At 38.1% G+C, this 21,475-nt stretch overlaps 1 protein-coding gene across 2 annotated transcripts in view; it reads right to left on the bottom strand.

The window, feature by feature from the left end:
• Positions 1-20,059, bottom strand: part of LOC126967445 (dynein beta chain, ciliary-like) — a 135,280-nt gene extending 115,221 nt beyond the window's left edge. For both annotated transcript variants that reach the window (XM_050811910.1, XM_050811911.1), the window contains exons 1-8: positions 19,944-20,059; positions 19,103-19,207; positions 14,200-14,370; positions 11,276-11,446; positions 11,039-11,127; positions 9,735-9,835; positions 8,919-9,107; positions 7,652-7,825 (exon numbers count right to left, since the gene is read on the bottom strand). In XM_050811910.1, coding sequence (XP_050667867.1) covers positions 7,652-7,825; positions 8,919-9,107; positions 9,735-9,835; positions 11,039-11,127; positions 11,276-11,446; positions 14,200-14,370; positions 19,103-19,207; positions 19,944-19,952 — 1,009 coding nt within the window. In that variant the 5' untranslated portion in view covers positions 19,953-20,059. The remainder of the gene's footprint in view (positions 1-7,651; positions 7,826-8,918; positions 9,108-9,734; positions 9,836-11,038; positions 11,128-11,275; positions 11,447-14,199; positions 14,371-19,102; positions 19,208-19,943) is intronic.
• Between the last annotated feature and the right edge of the window lie 1,416 nt (positions 20,060-21,475).

Genomic DNA, 21,475 nt, shown 5'->3' on the forward strand with positions numbered 1-21,475 from the left:
TGTTCCATAACAAAGGTCCGCTTATGGATCCTTGTACGCAGCCTTTATTTGTTACCTTGGCGAATTCATGTCCTGCGTATCTCACCTTCACCTTTCTGTTGTTAAGATAGCTGTCCATGACTCTGCGTAGGTTTACCGGACACCGTTCCTCGGCTAATCCTACTCTAATTGCTGGCCACCAGGCACTATCAAACGCACCCTCTATGTCAAGGGACACCAATTTAACTATCTTTTTTTCCGATAGCTTGCCGCGGATAGTGTGAATTAGGTCAAAAAGGGTGTCTTCTGTGCTCCTTTGCTGCATAAAGCCATACTGGCGGTTGCTTATCCTAGAGTGCAGATGCCATCGGAGTCTACTTACGATCATCATCTCAAAAATCTTTCCCAATACCGGTAGAAGTCCTATTGGCCTGTAAGACATTGGGCTGGTGTAGTCTTCTTTCCCTGGCTTTCAAAGTACCACTACTGTGGCTTCTTTCCAGATAATTGGGAAATATCCCAACTCCACGCATTTGTTTATGAACGCCAGGAAACGTTCCGGATTCATTTCTATAGCTTTCGAACAGATTTCGGCTGTTAGCCCATCTGAACCAGGGTCTTTCTTGGGATTGAAGCTGGCCACAGCCGCCTTCAACTCTTCCATCGTAAGCGGTGTATCATGCTCCTCAACTTGCACCCAATCATTTAACTTGAAGCTGCTTCACGTATGGCGTTATGGCTGGCATTTTCCCCTTCAATTTGGTCCTCTGGAAAGAATGTCTCCGTCAGAAGCCGGACTGACTCCTCTGAATCCAAGCCCTTCCCGTCTTTTATAAGTGGGGTGTCTGCTTTCCTTTTAGTTGTCCTTCCTATGACTCTATAGATACCCTCCCACATTCCTTCCCTATCCTGTTTCTCACAGAATTGCACCCAGCTCTCGGTTTGAGCCTTTTTCGCCATCTGCTCATACCGATCCTTCCAGGTGAGGTAATCCTGTACTACGGCGACTCTCCGTACCTGCGCCGCACAATGAATCCTGCGTTTCCTTTTTGCTACCTCTTTCTTTGTACGCTCAAGTTCGTCAGACCACCACGGTAAGATTTGTTTGTCTGTATGTTTTGCTTCGGGTATAGCATGTGTGCAGGCTTCTTTTCTTGTATTGTGTTGGTGTACGTGTTAATTAATTGTTCTAAGTGTTTTTTGTTTTGTAATGTTTTAATGTTATCTGTGAGTATATGTTGTTGTGCTTGCAGCTGGGACAGTTTCTCATGAAACTGACTCCAGTCTGCTTTCCTTGTGTTGTATTTACGTGTTATGCGTTGTGTTGCTATACCTTCCACTCTTTTTGTACAGATGGTGAGCATTATGATATTGTGGTCCGAGCTTATCATGGTTTCATTGACATGCCAGTCATAAACCCAAGGCAGCAGGTCGGTAGAGCAAGTCGTTATATCAATGATACTGGAGAAGACTTTTCCGCCCCTTATTGTGTGAAATGTTGGGGTATCACCGATATTTAGGATTTGTAGACCCATTTCATCAAGAGCGCCCAATACTTCATATCCTCTTGAGTCAGCACTGGAGCTTCCCCACCAGGGGCTTTTTGCGTAAACGTCACCACCAACGAGTAATTTTATTGGTTTCAATTGGTGTTCAATACGTCTAATTTGCTGAAGGTATGGCTCAAGGGGTTGGTTCGGTTTAAAATATACAGAGGCCAGTCCGATATATTCCGCACCCAGTTTTATTTTGGCCACGGCGATGTTTCTCGTGGTTAGATCAGGGCATTGTGTAGCAGGTATATCCTCATCAAATAAGACTATCGCCGCCTTGACTGAATCATACTCGCTACCAGTATATTGGAATGTTCTTAGACCGCCGTAATCCTCGATCCTTTTACCACTTCCCACATATGGCTCCTGGATTAAAGCAACTGCAATTTTCAACCTCTTAGCCTCCTGCAGAAGTTCTTGTGAGGCTAATTTCTTTCTTTCGAGGTTGATTTGGGTAACTAAGTATCTGGAGCCGCTAGGTTGGATGTCGTTTCCGTTGTTCTCTGGTGCAACTTTAGCAATACGCCGTTTTGGACTGGGCTAATGCATCCCACTTTCTGCGAACGGTGCACTCATCGCTAAATGCATTATGTTCAGCCTTTAGGTACCCTGCCTGCACACAGTTACAACAAGATGGATTTGCCCCTGTACTCCATTCCGGGCATTTATCTTTCTTGTGAGGTCCGCCACAGTGGCTACACTTTTCAACCTTTTCCTCACAATATCGCCTAGTATGGCCGTAACCCAGGCATATAGAGCATTGTACTAGCGGCATGAAGCCGCTGTCGCACGCGCCCATACTCGTGGGGACACTCTTGTTATTATGTGGCATACATGAGGATTTCTTGTCTTTCCCTAAATCTGATCTCTATTCGGTGTTCTTGCTCGTCAAGGCCGTCAAAGATGTTGCTGTTTTGTTTGACCAGCGTCTTTTAATGTCTTTATCATTATTGTAGCTCAGGACGTTTCTTATTATTAGGAGTGGATCATGGTTTTTGGCATCTTCCACCGTCAGCCGATCTTTTGCTAGACTTAGCCTCTCTTTAACCTTCTCCCTGACCTCTTTTGTTCTACATCCTATGATGACTTTGCGGTCCTTCCCTTTCCTCACTTTCTCTACCTTTACCCATCCCTCCTTAGCTTCCACCGTGTTTCGAATGTCCTTGCACCTCCTCTCCTGTTTTTGCCTTATCCGTGGCCGTCACTACTACAGTATGTAATGCCTCTCGTGCAGCTGGCGTACTTCCGGTGTTACTAGAAGTTATGGTTGCATAGGATGCGGTGGAAGTGGTTGCTGCGATCTTTTCCAGTCGAAATACTTCCTGTCGTTCTATAGCCCGATTGAGATGTTCTACTTTTTTGGCGCTCTCTTTTACTAAAGTACGGTGTTCGGCCAATGTGGAGAGAAGATGTGAGAAAATTTCTGTACCATTCTCTCTTTCTCCGTCCACCTTCTCAACCCGAGCCTTTTCTGATTCAGCCTCTTTAACTAACTGGTACAGTCGATCTATTACATTACAAACCTTCTGTTTGATATCTGTCTTGAGATTCCTAGAGTTGTTTAAATTCAGCTTAGCCCGGTTTAAACACGCTCTAGCTTCCGCTGTCCTGTTAGGATACACAGCACTCTTTGTTACAGTCTTTCCCAATACTTCTGTAGCTACTTTGTTCACATTCTGTTTAACTTCTGTGTTTTCTCGCTTTTTTGGTGGCCCAGCCTTTGGGGTCACCGTTGGAACTTTGCAAGTTGGTGTTGATTTTACTCCTATTTTCCCAGTCTCCCATTCTCCTATACTTTTCCGGACTTTAGAGGGCCCAGCTGAGTTAGGCTTCCCCGGTGACTCAGGCGGCAGCGATCCACTTCGGGCACTGGATTTGGGCGTACGATAACCAAACATCTTTACTCTATGTAGAGTCTCTTTCTATATTAACTTATAGAGCTCGCCAGTCTGGTATTGGCAAAGAAAGCCGCGTTGCTCTACGACTTCTGGTTGCGGAGTTATTTACGATTGAAATTTTCCAATATGGCGGCCAATATGGCCGACCAAGTCTAGGATTTTCCTAATTTCTGTCCCCCTTAAGCTAAACTACCCGTGTTTAGGCTTATTTTAAAGGATTTTCAGTATTATTTATGATTATATACTATTTTATAAATTTTTCCCTTTCCCCGATTTTTAATTTAATAAAATCACTTTTTTAAGATTAAAAATATTATAAAATATATTAAATTTAAGCAAAAAATCTGAAAAAATTTTGATTAACTCTATTGTATTTACACTAATTTACCCTATTATTTTTATTTACGTAAGCCTTCCCCAACTACCCCCACGTGCACCCCCTTAATTTTCAAAAATTCATAACTTTGGAATTACTGATACCAAAATTTTTAATGTTGGTATATAGATAGTACTAATTTAGTTATATATAAATCTATTATTAAAAATGGGCGTCACCGATCTTATTTGTTATGAATTTTTGAAAATATGACAAATTTTTAAAATTTAATAACTTATAAACTACTTATGTTTTTTCAGATTTTCAAATTGCGGGAGTCTTCGTTTTCTTGGGTCCTTCTTATGGTGTCATTAAAACCAGTCTGGCACACGTAGTTCTGTGACCTCGTGGCCACGTGGAAGTTGTTTTTTTTTTTGGGCTATATTACCTCCGTTTACGGCCGAAAAAATCCAGTTTTTGTCAGAGGTAGAAATCGATGGGGGGAAGCCGAAATCACTTAAAAAAGTACACCTCACGAATCTCGTTTAAGCAGCGTATTTTTTTAAAGATAAAATGATTTTGAATTTTTCACTCTACTTTCAAACTTTCACCAATTTTAAAAACACTTTCACCACTGTGTAGAGCGCATTTTTCTGCGTCTTCTGATATATAAGACGTCTATCTACGCTAACTTTTTCCGACACTTAGGATTTTTGGCAATTATTTTCTAACACTTAGAAATGCGGAGCAACTTTGCGTATGTGTTTTCGCTTCGGAGGGCTTCAGCGAACGGATGACATTGTTAGCTATTGCTGGTTGAGATTGTTAGCTATTGCTCGTTGAGATTGTAAGCTATTGCTGGGTGAGATTGTTAGCTTTTGCTGGATGACATTGTTAGCTATTGCTGGTTGAGATGTAAGCTATTTCTGGTTGACATTGTTAGCTATTTCTGGTTGACATTGTTAGCGATTACTGAGTGAGATTGTTAGCTATTGCTGGATAACATTGTAAGCTATTGCTGGTGGAGATTATTAGCTATAGCTGGTTGTGATGTAAGCTAATTCTGGTTAACATTATTAGCTATTGCTGGATGACATTTTTAGCTATAGCTGGATGAGAATGCTAGCTATTTCTGGTTGACATTGTTAGCTATTGCTGGATGACATTGTAAGCTATTGCTGGTTGAGATTATTAGCTATAGCTGGTTGAGATGTAAGCTAATTCTGGTTAACATTATTAGCTATTGCTGGATGACATTGTTAGCTATAGCTGGATGAGAATGCTAGCTATTTCTGGTTGACATTGTTTGCTATTGCTGGATGACATTGTTAGCTATTGCTGGTTGAGTTTTTACCTATAGCTGGTTGAGATGTTAATTATTTCTGGTTGACATTGTAAGCTATTGCTGGGTGAGAATTGTTAACTATAGCTGGATGACATTGTTACCTATTGCTGGTTGAGATTATTAGGTTTTGCTGGGTGACATTGTCAGCTATTGCTGGTTAAGATTGTAAGCTATTGCTGGGTGAGATTGTTAGCTATTGCTGGATGACATTGATAGTTATTAATGGATGACATTGTTAGCTATTGCTGGTTAAGATTGTAAGCTATTGCTGGTTGAGATTGTTAGCTATTGCTGAGTGAGATTGTTAGGTTTTGCTGGATGACATTGTTAGCTATTGCTAGTTGAGATGTAAGCTATTTCTGGTTGACATTAGTAGCTATTGCTGGTTAATATTGTAAGCTATTGCTGGTTGAGATTGTTACCTATTGCGGGTTGAGATTGTTAGGTATTGCTAGTTGAGATTGTTAGCTATGGCTGGGTAAGATTTTAAGCTATTGCTGGATGACATTGTTAGCTATTGCTGGTTGAGATTTTTACCTATAGCTGGTTGAGATGTAAGCTGTTTCTGGTTGACATTGTTAGCTATTGCTGGGTGAGATTGTAAGCTTTTGCTGGATGATATTGTTAGCTTTTGCTGGTTGAGATTATTAGGTATTGCTGGGTGACATTGTTACCTATTGATGTTGGAGATTGTTAGCTATAGCTGGGTGAGATTGTTAGCTATTGCTGGTTGAGATTGTAAGGTAATTCTGGATGACATTGTTAGCTATTACTGGATGACATTGTTAGCTATAGCTGGATGAGATTGATAGCTATATCTGGTCGACATTGTTAGCTATAGCTAGATGAGATTGTTAGCTATTGCTGGGTGAGATTGTTAGCTTTTGCTGGATGACATTGTTAGCTATCGCTGGTTGAGATGTAAGCTATTTCTGGTTGACATTGTTAGCTATTTCTGGTTGACATTGTTAGCGATTACTGAGTGAGATTGTTAGCTATTGCTGGATAACATTGTAAGCTATTGCTGGTTGTGATGTAAGCTGATTCTGGTTAACATTATTAGCTATTGCTGGATGACATTGTTAGCTATAGCTGGATGAGAATGCTAGCTATTTCAGGTTGACATTGTTAGCTTTTGCTGGATGACATTGTAAGCTATTGCTGGTTGAGATTATTAGCTATAGCTGGTTGAGATGTAAGCTAATTCTGGTTAACATTATTAGCTATTGCTGGATGACATTGTTAGCTATAGCTGGATGAGAATGCTAGTATTTCTGATTGACATTGTTAGCTATTGCTGGATGACATTGTTAGCTATTGCTGGTTGAGTTTTTACCTATAGCTGGTTGAGATGTTAATTATTTCTGGTTGACATTGTTAGCTATTGCTGGGTGAGAATGTTAACTATAGCTGGATGACATTGTTAGCTATTGCTGGTTGAGTTTTTACCTATAGCTGGTTGAGATGTTAATTATTTCTGGTTGACATTGTTAGCTATTGCTGGGTGAGAATGTTAACTATAGCTGGATGACATTGTTAGCTATTGCTGGTTGAGATTATTAGGTTTTGCTGGGTGACATTGTCAGCTATTGCTGGTTAAGATAATTAGCTGTTGCTGGTTGAAATTGTTAGCTATTGCTGGTTGAGACTGTTAGTTATTGCTGGGTGAGATTGTTAGCTATTGCTGGTGGACATTGTTAGCAATTGCTGGTTGAGATGTAAGCTATTTCTGGTTGGCATTGTTAGCTATTGCTGGTTGAGATAATTAGCTGTTGCTGGTTGAAATTGTTAGCTATTGCTGGTTGAGACTGTTAGTTATTGCTGGGTAAGATTGTTAGCTATTGCTGGTGGACATTGTTAGCAATTGCTGGTTGAGATATAAGCTATTTCTGGTTGACATTGTTAGCTATTGCTGGGTGAGATTGTTCGCTATTGCTGGATGATATTAATAGCTATTGCTGTTTGAGATTTTTAGCTATATCTGGTTGACATATTTAGCTATTGCTGGTTGAGATTTTTAGCTATTGCTGGTTGAGATTGTTAGCTATTGCTGGCTGAGATTGTTAGCTATAGCAGGGTGAGATTGTTAGCTATTGCTGGTTGAGACTTAGATTTGAATGCTTACTAAAGATTTACATACGCTTTTGATATAGGTTTTTCATGTAAATTAAACCCTGAATTGTTATGGTCACAAACATAGATCCAAGTCAGATGCCTCCGTCTGTATGAAAACCAAGCGTGCCCTATTTTTGTACCCACTGTAACGTCGGTAAAAATGCCAGTGCACCGAGCCTAACGTTTAGCCACTCACCTCAGCATTAGTTGATGTATGCAGGACATCTTATTATTACATTCGGCAATGTAGTATAAATCATAATAAAAAATAAAATATAAGCGTCAAAGGAAGAGTACTGCTCCTCTTTTTGTCCCCTTATTGACACGCGAAGCACATTCACTAGCGGCATTTGTATCCATGTCTGTGGTTATGGCCCAAAATAAAATATTTCAACGTTAATTATGCCAATAAAGAATAAAACTATTAGAAAATGCTTTAACTTACGAATCAGCTTCTCAACGTTGCAGTAGTATCTCGAATTGCCCCACAGTAAACCAATGCAATGAAACATGGGTCTTATCATGGGCTTTGCATCCGAGAAATCCGTTCCCTCAAAAGTCTCAAAATGTTGCATCAGTGGTTTTTGGTAAACGTAGATATCGCGGCATTCCACGATTGCTGTTGCAGTTTTGAAAATAAAACAGTACATACTATTAATAAATATATCTGCTTACAGTATGTAAATTATATTCAAAATATAGGAAAAGCTGGGAAAATCTTGAGTTGAACATGTTTTTGTAGTTATGAAGTCGAATAAAAATAGCATATTATAATGGTCATTTACGTTTGAATAATCCTTTTTAAAATGTCTCATAGAGGACTAATATTGTGATCTTAGAAATGTATGACTAAACACGACGAAACTATGTCGTGCTTACATGGCGGTCTATGCTGCTCTTAATGTCACAAACAGCTTAAGAAGGTCTACAAAAATAGTATTTTATAAAATTAAGGCTATTGCTGGTACATTGTCTCGTCTCCTAAAATGTAGACAAGGAGGGCGATGGCTGGTCCATGCGCCATGCTTGTTACGGAGCGCTACTTGTGGTTGCTGGAGGATCCTGTCATTGAGATCTCTGAAATACCTACAGTTTGTTTGAATAAATGAATCAATATACTTAATAACTTTTGGGGACATTTTTATATTTATTACTTAATTGTATTTAAAATATTTGAAAAATAATGAAGATCTACATATTGATATAATGGATTGGCAATTAGTTTTTTGCTGCTTCTTCTCATCAAAGCTCAACTTTTTCGAAGTGGCGATAAATAGTAAAATGTATCACTTTGACATACATAATACATGCGCAATTCTTTTCAAACGACAGGAATAAATAACCTATTGATTTGTGCAATAATCTAAGTTGTGTTAAGCTTGAGCCGAGGCAATCTGATTTTGTTTTTTTATCAGAAATAACTAGACGAGTAGGATGTTCAGCTGATGGTAATTGATACGCCCTACCCATTACAATTCAGTGCCGCTCTGAGTAGCACTACAATAATTGCGCTCATTACCTTGTGACATAATATATGAAGTCTCATTTGCCCAGTAATTTCATTAGCAATGGTGCCCTTCAGACTTAAACACAATAATACTTACACATTCCTGCTTCTCGGCAGAAATTGGCGCCGTCGTGGTACCCACAATCTAGCCGGCATCCCGTGCAAAGGAGCCTCCCACTGGTAAAAGCTGTTATTAGTTACTGACCTGCGACTACGTTTGTGAGCATAGTTTTAAAGCAGCTCAAATAAACGCTACGTGTTGCCTCGAGATAGTTTGCCATTCGCTTGACGCGCGGGTCTCTCAACTGAGAATAAATCCCTTCAAGATTTTTCAGACGGTGAGCATAGAACTCTATATCTGATCTTGGCAGAGGAAATTTTGTCCTTTTGAAAGCTGAAATAAACCGAGCAATTCCAAGTATATTTATACATTTGTTTTGTCTCTTTATTCGATAAACTATCTTGGATTCGAAACCTTTTACAAAGTTTGCACTAATTCATGTAATGTCAATCAGCATCAATACAAGGATCAATACTAAAACGAGAGATCTCTCTTTCGAGAGTCAATCGTTGAGTCAATAGCTCGAATGGTTTCAACTACTACAACTACAAATGATAAAAATAAGGTAGGTATATCTGTACCCAGATATTAATCGTTACTATGAGGTTTATAATCACTCATCAATATTGTTAAGAATATTATTTAATCATGAAATCCATTATATCCATCTTGAAGGATTGCCGCTCAATAAATGATTACGGACGATCGTGTGGATGCTTACACGATGATCAACGATTAACTTACTATGACAGACGATCATAGAAGTTACGCCTCTTGCTCCGGCGATGATCGCCGATAGTGGAAAGGAGGCATTACACAATGCCGTGCTAGGTGAATTCTACATGAAGACTAAACAAAAGTTAGCGAAACTAACACTTATGACATTTAAATAATTATGGATTATTGCTATATAATGCCTAATTTGATAAATGTTTTGGGTTGGTTTTACAATCATCTTACCAATATACGAGTCTTCTTGTAGCAGATCATATACTTGCTTAGCCCATTTTATAATAGCTCCTTCAATGTTTGTTTTCAAGAATAAATCAACTTCTTCTTCACTGAAATTAAGAGATACATAATTCAAAAAAATGTTTTTAGCAACGCTCATTAAAGAAACCAATCAAGTGCGAGTAGAACCTATTTCTGCGTTAAGCAGTAATGTGTAAGCATTACTGTGTTTCGGTCTGAAGGGCGCCGTAGCTAGTGAAATTACTGGGCAAATGAGACTCATCATGTATCAAGGTGACGAACGCAATTGTAGAGTTTTCAAGAATCCTAAGCGGCACTGGAGGGCAGGCAGGGCGTATCAATTTCGTGAAAAAACATACACACACAGACATAAACACACACACACACACGAGTATACGAAGCGTTCCATGCCATCGTACTAGTAATAATAATAAATAAATAATATGACACTATATTATACTTTGAAAATACTTTTATTAATAAAAGCACTTTGGTGTACGCCATCGTAGTTTTAATTTTATTTTGTTATAGCGGCAATAGTGTACACACTGTTGAAATTACAGCTCCTATCGTACAATGTATAAATCATAGATAAATATACATTTAGACAGAGCCACTTGCTGCTAGACAACCGATGAAAACAGGCCAGGTTTATTAGTCTAGTGTGCATGACATACACTCGCGATTTGTATGCCACTTTGTGTCAATGTGCGTGCATTGCTCATAATGGAGGTAAAAATGTCAACCTCACCTTTCGACGTTTCCACATCAGCCACAGTATATCTAAATGGATTTGAATCAGCTGAGGTATAAATGGAGAGAGAGTAATCAAACTATGTCTTACAATAATTAGGTTTAAAGATATTTATTTTCTCATTAAAAACATAATATTGTCACTTATATGAGAACATAATATGATGTAATAATTTATCCACCGTTCCTTACATGTTTCAGTTCGTACTTAGTATATTCTTCTTCACAAAATTTATAATAATACACTTTCACAGGTCACTGTCATATAACAAACTAGTTCAGACATGGTTTTTGTAAATACTTTGAGGTAATGTAGTCTGGCAACTCACATTTAAATGTTTTAAACGACTTAATCATTTTGAGAGATGAAGGTAGACTATTAAAACATAATTATCATTTATTATTAATTAAAAATAAATAATTATTTATGTCAACATCAATGCGCTGTAAGTAAGCACTAAGTGATGTAATGAGATGGACTGGTCATCCGTGAGTGCGGCAAAAGTTCGTCTTTTGATGATATAACAGCATAAACTTACTTCTCTCTAAGCCTGCTCTCAGCTTGATATATTTTCTCAACTCCGTCAGGCATTGGCAGCATTACTTGGCTGGACATTTCACCCTTGAGCTGAAATATACAAGTAAAAATAGTAATACGTATTATTGTATACTTAGTAAAAATTATATTTAACAAATTTTGTTGTTTGTGCCCAAAAATTTCACGTGATAACAATAGATCCCACACAGTATACAAAACGGCTTCTAAAAAGACTTGCCTGATGCATCAGATTCCTCAACTCATTAACGTGTCTCTTCATATCCATTTTAACAATCTTTGGCCAGCCCTTCTGATTTTCCGGGTTACATAACAGCGGACCAATCACTTCGTCAGCCATCACAGTTAAGTCCATTAATACGTTGCCTGATATTTCTCCAATAGTCATAGCCTGTATTAAAATAAGTTTATTAGTAGTAGTAGAACCACAGCCAAAGTCAAATTAACTTTATTCAATAAGCTTTAAACTAAGCGGTTTTCAATTAATTTTAGATTACTGTATTTAGCATGTGTTCGTAAAAAGTTAAGCTCGTGAGAAGAACATACAAGAAACTCAATGGCCACTCTGTTTAATCAAATAGAGTATTTTACAATGGCTATAATGTATATTCAACGTTCAATAAGTGATTTTGAATCCTATTTTGAGTAAAAATATTTGAATTTGAATTTGAATATACAAAACAAATGATTTTGTAAGTTGCTGCTGCATCCAATATATGAATCGTGTTTAAATAATGTAAATCTTTATATATATAATCCTTGTGTGCGTGTGTATGTCACTGAACTCCTCCTAGACGGCTGGGCCGATTCTAATGAAACTTTCTGTGTGTATTTAGGTGGATTCGAGAATGGTTTAGATTCACAATTGAACTACCTCCTAAACGGCTGGACCGATTTTGATGATTTTTTTTGTGTGTTGCAGTGAATTTGAGATTGGTGTGTGTCTTCAGGTGGATTTGAGAATGGTTTTGATTCACAATTGAACTACCTCCTAAACGGGTGGACCGATTTTGATGATTTGTTTGTGTCTTCCAGTGAATTTGAGATTGGTTAAGGTTCTCAATTCCGTCCATATAATATAATTATCCTGCTCATGTGTATTTTAGTGGACTCCTTAACGGCTGGACCGATTTTTCAAATTTAAGACGTGTGTCCGAAATTTCCGACAGGACAACGTCTGTTGGGTCCACTAGTTATTTTATATATTTGTACAATTTATTCTTAGCTGTATAAATATAAATTTTCGTCTATTGGAAGTATCAACCTTTGGAGCTTGAATACCTTGTTTGTGTAAAGATGCTTCGTGAACATAAGATGTTAAGTCTCATTTCATTCTCAGTAATTTCACTAGCTACGGCGCCCTTCAGACTGAAACACAATAATGCTTACACATTACTGCTTCACGGCAGAAATAGGCGCCGTTGTGTTACCCATAATCTAGCCGGCATCCTGTGCAATGGAGCCTCCTGTCTTCCTGCTTTCGTTTGAGTCTGTTCTTGTTCTTAATACATATAATAAACGAGGGCTGCACTGAAAATTTCGGGAATCAAGGAAATGACACAACATTACTATTTAAAAATGTATTTATTGCTTTTCGTAAGTATTCTCCGCGAAATTTGACACATTTTTCCATACGATGGAACCAATCATTGATGCAACTATTCCATTCGGAAGTTGGGGTCTCCAAAATGGCCGTTTTGTAGGCGTATACAGCTTCTTCAGGTGATGAAAATCTCTGACCACGCAATTTATTCTTTATTTTAGGGAAAGTATAGAAATCATGAAGGCTTAGGTCGGGGCTGTACAGCGGATGGTCTAATAATTCTATGTTTTCTTGCTCTAAAAACTCTGTTCTGTGCGCGGTGTGAGAACTCGCATTGTCGTGATGGAGGATGCGGCGGTTGCAGTTCTCTTTATGGAGTTCAGAAACGACCTGTGGCAAACAAATGCTAGCATACCATTCAGCACTAACCGTTCTTTGTCCCTCAAGAGATATAGTCGCAATATGGCAGGTTTTGGAGACAAACGTGGCCACCGTTTTTTTTGCAACACTCCGTGAACGAACACTTTTTGTTGGCTTTAACTCTGGAGTTCTGACGCACCAAGTAACGCGAGCCGCTTTTTGCTCTTCACAGAGCAAATGCGGCATCCATAGTGAAAACAACTTTTTTGCACCTAATTGTTCATGCAAGATTATTTGTATTTGACTCATGCCAATGTCTAAAGTTGCCTGAATTTCGGTATGTCACATGTCGATCTTCCTCAACCAGCTTACGTACAGCATCAACGTTTTCTTTGGTGACTGCAGTTTTTGGACGACCTTGACGGGGATCATCACTGAGCTTGACATGTCCACATTGAAATTCAGCAAACCAGCGATAAATTGTGGTTTTAGATGGTGCTTCATCACCAAATGCAGAAATCATCCGGTCAACACACTGTTTTTGTGTTAAACCACTTCGAAAGTCATAATAAATCATCGCTCTAGAATTTTCTCGAGTCAATTACATTTTATCAACGACTAAACAAGTTTGAAAAGAACTTGTGACAAGACCGAGAACCTTTTTTTAAATAAATAAATGGTATTCGATTTTTAAAACCAAGGAGTTTTCAATTAAAATGTTTTTAATATGACAGGAACAGTGGAAATATTCCATTCCCAATACTTTTAGTGCAGCCTATGTACTGAAAACTTTTATTATGTGCTCAGGCACATAATTTATTAAAGACATTAGTATTAGTTACGAAAGTTTTAAGTTAGTCATACCTATATTTTCCTTTTTTTTTGTGTTAAGGCTAAACATTACGCTTAGCCAAATTTAAGTATGTGCACTGAGCTTGAAGAATATTAATGCCAGTAGTGAAAACTCTTTTATTAACCTAAAATTTTCAATGGCCTCCATCGGTTATTGCAACAAAACTGACTATGTATTGAGATAGGTCATGTAATGGCACAAAGTGATTTATTTCAATATCAAAGGTTAAGCGGCGGACAATACAATTACAACAATGCTTATTAGGAGCATAATGTCAAAAATGTTTATAACACCTGGATGTCAGTGATGCCTAGCAATAACAATACTTTGTAACTAAGCAAGCATCATATTAAATTTGGCTTAAGTAGAGACGACAATAAATTCTCACCTGTCTAAAGTTTTGTTGAGTAATCTTCTCCACGTCATTCCTCAGAAAATAACACATTTTTCCTCGACTTATTGGAGGAAAGTTGGTTGCGCATGTCAGAAGACCAGCAGTGTTCATGCGAAAGACTATTATATCAAATTTGTTCAGATCAAAAAACCGAAATAAGATGTGCTGTAAAATCAAATTAAATATTAAATTGTGGTGAATACTATATCATCATCATCAGCCGGAAGATGGTCCACTTCTGGACAAAGGCCTTCCCCACGACGATTAGTCCTGCGCAATCCTCATCCAACGTATTCCGGCGTACTTGAACAGATCGTCGGTCCATCTTGTAGGGGGTCTACCAACACTGCGTCTTCCGGTACATGGTCGCCATTCGAGGACTTTACTGCCCCAACGCCATCTGTTCGTCGAACTATGTGCCCTGCCCATTGCCACTTCAGTTTCGCAATCATCTGGACTATGTCGGAATACAATATGAATACTGGTAATCCGGTCTATAACGCGGTAAAGTGGCTCCGCGTTATAGGAAAACGCGTATAGCGTTTTTTATGACCACAAATTTCGTAATAATAATAATATTACTTAATCGCATTCTTTTTTTTTATGGAATAGTAGGACAAACGAGCGTACGGGTCACCTGGTGTTAAGTGATCACCGCCGCCCACATTCTCTTGCAACACCAGAGGAATCACAAGAACGTTGCCGGCCTTTAAGGAAGGCGTACGCGCTTGTTTTAAAGGTACCCATGTCGTATCGTCCCGGAAACACCGCACAAGGAAGCTCATTCCACAGCTTCGTAGTACAAGGAAGAAAGCTTCTTGAAAACTGCACGGTGGAGGACCGCCACACATCCAGATGGTGGGGATGATATCCTTACTTGTGGCGTGTCGTGCAAAGGTGGAATTCGGCAGCAGGAATCAGGTTAAACAGCTCTTCGGAACTTTCCCCGTGATAATTGCGGTAGAAGACACACAATGAAGCGACGTCTCTACGCAACGCCAAGTGATCCAGCCGTTCACAGAGCGCTAGGTCCCCGACAATTGGAGCTGCTCTGCGTTGCACGCGGTCAAATGTATCGAGCTGATACTGGGGTGCGCCAGATGACAGCAATACTCCATGTGTGGCCGGACCTGCGCTTTGTAGAGCGCTAGAATGTGGGCCGGTTTGAAGTATTGCCGTGCTCTATTAATGACGCCCAGCTTCTTCGAAGCCAATTTGGCTTTGACCTCCAGATGGCCATGGAATTGGCAATCGCTCGAAATTTCGAGATCCAGTATTCCGATACTAGGCGAGGCTTTAAGGGAAGTGTTGTCGAAGAGCGGTGTACGGCAAATGGTGTTTTTTTAGTGGTAAACGCGCAAACTTGAGACTTCTGGCGGTTAAATTGGACAAGGTTCAACTTACCCCATTCCGCGACCTTCTCCAGAGAGGAAACGATGGAAGACACAAGTTTCTCCCGGCACTGGTCGACGTTTTCCCGAGAGAGACCTGCATGGCCCGTGTATACGGCATCACCAGTGCTGTCGTCTGCATAGCAATGTATGTTGGCGGTGTCCAACATACCATTGATATGCAGAAGAAACAGCGTGGGAGATAGCACACAGCCTTGGGGCATTCCAGCGTTCACGGGCTTGGGATTCGAGCAATAACCGTCGACAACGACCTGTATGCTGCACCCAGTGAGGAAGCTGGAGGTCCACTTGCATAAGCTCTCGGGAAGCCGAAATGATGGAAGTTTTGCGAGGAGCGCCTTGTGCCATACACAATCAAAGGCCTTCGCTATATCCAGGCTAACTGCCAGGCCTTCCCCCTTGCTTTCAATAGCCGCCGCCCATCTATGTGTTAGGTATACCAGAAGAACGCCAGTCGACCGACCATGGCGAAAGCCGTACTGCCGGTCGTTGATCAACTGGTGTACCAAGAGCTGGCGGTTAATTATGCTCTCCATGATTTTGGAGAGTAGGGAGGTAATAGCAATAGGCCTGTAGTTTGCCGGATCCGAACTGTCTCCATGTTTTTTGATCAGATGGACAAGGGCTGACTTCCATGAGTCAGGGACTACGCCTTTTGAATAAGAGTGCCGGAATAAATGCGTTAGCACCGGCATCAACTTAGGGGCACACGTTCTAAGCACGATTGGAGAAATTCCATCCGAACATCTCGACTTCCTGACGTCCAACGAAAACAGAGGGCCTACCATCAACTTTAAATAACCGATGCGATTCCGATGCAGTTCGATTTAGGTATCCAAACTGAATCGCTAAAATTCGTACCAAGAAATGCCTTTTACTGAATGGCGTTTGAATCCCTTAAGAATAATGAAAGAAATAAATTTGTCTGTGGTGAAAAAGAAATGACGCTCTACAGTCGTTGCATAAGTTTGTCTCTCTTACTCGAACCATATGCGTTTCGTTTTGAAATCTAAAATGATATGATATTAGCGGATTTTTGGCGTAGAAAATACTAAAAAAACATTTTAAAATTTTAGCTTTATAGCGTCAAATTATAAGCCATTAAGTTTTTTTTGTACTTGTTAAATAATATTATTATAAATAAATATAGTTCTTTGAATTACAAATTAAATGTTTGCCTTAGGTGTTTTCATTAAGATAACAAGTTATGAACGCACCTCCATTGATGTTTGATATGACAGAACCACAGAGTACATTTTTTTTAATTCGTTTTTGCGAACAGGCTCTTACTGCCTGGTCTTTAGTATTTGCATTTTTGGTATTTATTTGTATTTATCAGTATTTTGTTTTACAAAAAAGTCCGATAAAGTATTCTCACTTCATCTTTCATCAATAAAATTCTCCTTACCTGTATGTTTTCACTATTTTTAAAATTTATTAACAACACGATTCACTTTCCTCTAAGGAAGTAGGAACTTTTTTCGAATCACTCTCTTTGACACATAAGCTATCCAGTTTAGCTTGAAATATTACCTCATGGTACGATTGAATGAACGAACTAAATCAATTTCCAATTAGTTGATATCATTTTTGACATTCAATTGACATCATTGTGATTTAATCAGTTGATTTGACGTCAACCTAAATAAGTTAGCGCTAATCACGTCGTGGTACGAAATAGCAACGCAGTTCATTTTAGGTTATCGATTGAATCGCAATAAGAGTTCATGGTAGGCCCGCAGAGCTCGCCGAACAGTTTTCTGTCTGAACTGTACTTCAGGCATGGAGCTTTGAGACCGCGGGATGGTCGGCGTGTTTTTCCGTTGTCGTCAAGAGTCGAGTTGGAGGCAAAAAGAGTGCACAGGAGATCGGCTTTCTCTTTTGCCGTATGGGCCAGGGTGTCATTCCTCGTGTGCAACGGCGGCATGGACGGCTGGTTGATGTTACCAAGAGCAGCTTTCGACAACGACCAGAACTTCCATGTTCCGGTCGGGTGACTGGAAAGCTGCTCGCCAATTTTGACGACGTGCTTCGATTGCGCAGGGGCGATTTGCCGCTTAAAAAATCTGGAGGCACGGTTATATTTCCTATTCAGAACTTTGCATTCCGGATCCTTTGAGCCCAGCGCCGCAACCCAAGTGCGATACGCCTGTTTTTTGCAGTCAGATGCTGCTTTAACTGACGCATCGAACCAGGGCTGTGATATGCCACTGATCGGTACTACAGAGCTTGGTATAAAAATATCCATGACCTGCAGTATCACATCGGCTACTGCAACGGCGCATGCACTAGGATCATCCGAAGGGAAACAAACCCTGCCAAGCCCATTCGTAACAAATATTTTCAATTGTTTGCTTAGGTTTACTATTTTATTAAGATTTTTAATTTACACACAAATTTATTAAAATAATTTAATTTTTAAATTTCACAATATAGAAATATGTATGTGGGAAATCCCCGCGTCATAATATGGAGCCAAACCCATGTTAAACGACTGATTGATATGCGTTAAAACTCGTTATAAGCGTCCGGGTTACAGGGACGATAGTTACTTGATATGTATTAATATCTATCAATACAAGACAACGAAGATAAGACAAAAATCTGAAAATGAGAATAAGGAAACCCTGTGGAGTAATAATGGAAAAAGTAAATAATGGAATGTAGAACTAGAATTGTGTAGTGGCAAATGTAAGAAATTGAATTGCGTTCTGTGCTTAAAAATCACTACTAAACAAGTGAAGACCTTACAGAATACTTTTGGAGCAAAAGTTTCACTGCTTTCTATAGTGACACTTTTGTGAGGCGAATTTAAAAGATCATCAGCCTGAGATGACCATTTCCCGGGTCGCCAAACAATGTAAGTAACCAAACAATTGGCTTAACAAATAGTAACTGAAGAAACAATTAATCGAGATAGTGCGGAAAGTATTTTATACGAACGATTGGAGATGAAAAAGAATGTGCTCTCTGAGGTTCACAGAACAATAATTCTTGAGCTTCTTTGTGTCACTGTGGTGATCCAGAAACAAAATACACTGTGCCTTAGAAGAGAAATTTAAGGTGAGTCGTTCCATCAGTAAGATAAAGGCTATCGTTTCTGGAACAGTAACTTCACGCTTAAAATAGAAAAAAACGGCTGAGTAATGGAGCTACAGTCATCATATGAAGAACATAAAAAAGATACGAAATTCACAAGGCATTTGTTGCTACACTACAGGTATTAAAACACCTAAAAAATTTAAGCCTTGAAAAAAGAATATCCGAATATGAGATATTATGAAAAAGAATAAATAGATATGACAAAATAAAATAGGTATCATTTAATAGTAGTAACCGGCGTGACCCTAATTTTCTCTTTCTATTGAACGCTAATGTTAACTTTGCGAAATCGAGTATGTTGCAAGCTTACGTTTATTTTTTCTATATTTTAGTAATATTGGCACCTAACTCGTCAATTAGAATGTGTACAGTAATATTCTTACCCTCTCATCTCCGGTGATGAATTTTGACCATTTTTCAAGTTTTTGTTTCAACGACCTTAGTATATATTCGCTCATAAATTCTAACCGTAAATCAACATCCTCTTTCTGAAAATTAATTCAATCAAATCAAATCAAAATCTGCCGACTTATTTATATGAGTGAAATAAACACAGATACCCCAGGACGTTTTATTTTTATTTTATTTTATTTGTTTATTGGAAAACAAACAGCTTAAGTTATATACACATAATTTATATTACACAAGCCAATAAAGTTTCCACTTAAATATAAACAAAGGAGGAGTGAATATAATACAAAAAATAGCGATTTGATATACAATTAAACATAAGGCGAAAAAAGTACACAAAAATACAAATGAAACAAAATTTATCGGTTGGACATATTTTAAAGATGTTTAAGATATTCTTTAATTTTATTAGCAAATGTTCGATAGCTGCTATGAAAAATGTCTAAATGACTATGTGTTGCATGCTCTTATAATAAAACAATTGCTAGTATTATTAGTTCTACGAACAGGGATAAATAATGTAGATATCTATAGAACGAATGTACTGTTTTGGACAGTTAAGTTTAATGTTACTTAAAATACGATTGGAATCAATTAAGTCATGTAATATTTTGAAAAGGAAAACCTGATCTCTGTATTCTCTAAGCTGTTGTGAAGATAGGTAATTTAATTGAGGAGTATTACAATTTTGAAACTAATAATTTGTTACACTTATAAATTATAGTATGTTGTATACTTAGCAGCTTATTTGTTCACGTAACGTTGTTACTTCCCCGATGTTGTACCTAACAAATATTAAATGAAAAAGCTTACCTCTGCCATGATTATTTAGCTTCAAGTTGTTGGGAACATTTATAAATTATGCTATGCTCTTAAACACTTAAAACTATTGAATTATTTATTGTTATTTGTTTCTTTATGAGTAGTTTCTTTGCGACAAAGCTGATGTTTAGGTTTCCATGGAAACGAAGTCGCATTAAGTATTTGAATTTCGATTAAACAGTTATTAAACATGCAGGTTTCATACTAAGCTGTTATTGGCTCCGCCACGCTTACTGTAATACTGCAAGTGTACGAGTAGTTTATTAAAAGGCATTTATTTTCTCAAAATTGATTCCTTTAGAATTCTTTTTGATGTCATTTCTTATACTACTAGATACTACTACCGCTTCGGAAACAAATGGCGCTCTGAGAGAGAAGAAGCGGCGCAAGAAACTCTCCCAGCATTCCTTTTTTGCGCTCTTTTCAATAAAAATATACAATATTGTACAGTCGCTATAAAATAATCACAATCTAGTCCCAGGCTGTCCGATCATTTAGATATTCAGCAGTGGAGTAATAGGATTTACGACAGAGCCATTTTTTTTATAAAACATTTAAATTTATTTATAGATAATGCCTGAACAGTGGCTGGGACTTTATTGGAGAAGTGTATACATTTACCCTTAAAGCTATTATGTATCTTATGAAGCCTACTAGAATTAGTTACAAGCAATCCCTTATTTCTAGTGTTATAATAATGAAAATCACTATTAAGAGCAAAAAGGTGACGATTTTTGTGAACATATATAAAATTTTCATAAATGTACTGACAATAAACAGTCATAATATTTATTTCTTTAAATTTTTCTTTGAGAGACTGTCTATAACCAAGCTGATATATAGCACGAACAGCTCTCTTTTGCAGTGCAAACACTATATCAATGTCAGCAGCATACCGTACGTCATGTTGCTGTGAAAATAACTAAAGTACACTAATCTAGCGGTCGCAACATTCGTGTACTCTATAATCTATATTTGTGTTGTGTATTCCCAGTTTTTAATTTTCAATTTGTAGGTATGTGGCATTAGATATTATAACATAACTATTTATCTAAAATTACGTTTTCCATAGAGATCTCTGTATAAAAAAGCATTAACTTTCTCAAAATTGATTCCTTTAGAATTCTTTTTGATTTCATTTCTAATATACTAGATACTACCACCGCTCCGGAAACAAATGGCGCTCTGAGACAGAAGAAGCGGTGCAAGAAACTCTCCCAGCATTCTTTTTTCAATAAAATATACAGAATTGCACTTTCATTGCTATTGCTATATACCACAATAAAGGTAATTTAACTATAAAAGTTGACTATAAAAGTAAAAATATTTAATTTTAAAACTTTATCTATGTAAAATACGACAAGTTGTCAAAATGCGGTTAGCCGTAAAAATTGTCTGTAGCAATCGATTTAAAAAATCTTTTTTTGTATTATCTATGATGTTTTGGTTACTATTCAATTACTTATTAGTAACTTTGAAATATGTTTTAGTAATAAAAAAATACTACATTAATTAGGAATAAT

The sequence above is a fragment of the Leptidea sinapis genome, chromosome 13 (genome assembly GCF_905404315.1).
Source record: "Leptidea sinapis chromosome 13, ilLepSina1.1, whole genome shotgun sequence".
In the NCBI taxonomy this organism is placed as follows: domain Eukaryota; kingdom Metazoa; phylum Arthropoda; class Insecta; order Lepidoptera; family Pieridae; genus Leptidea; species Leptidea sinapis.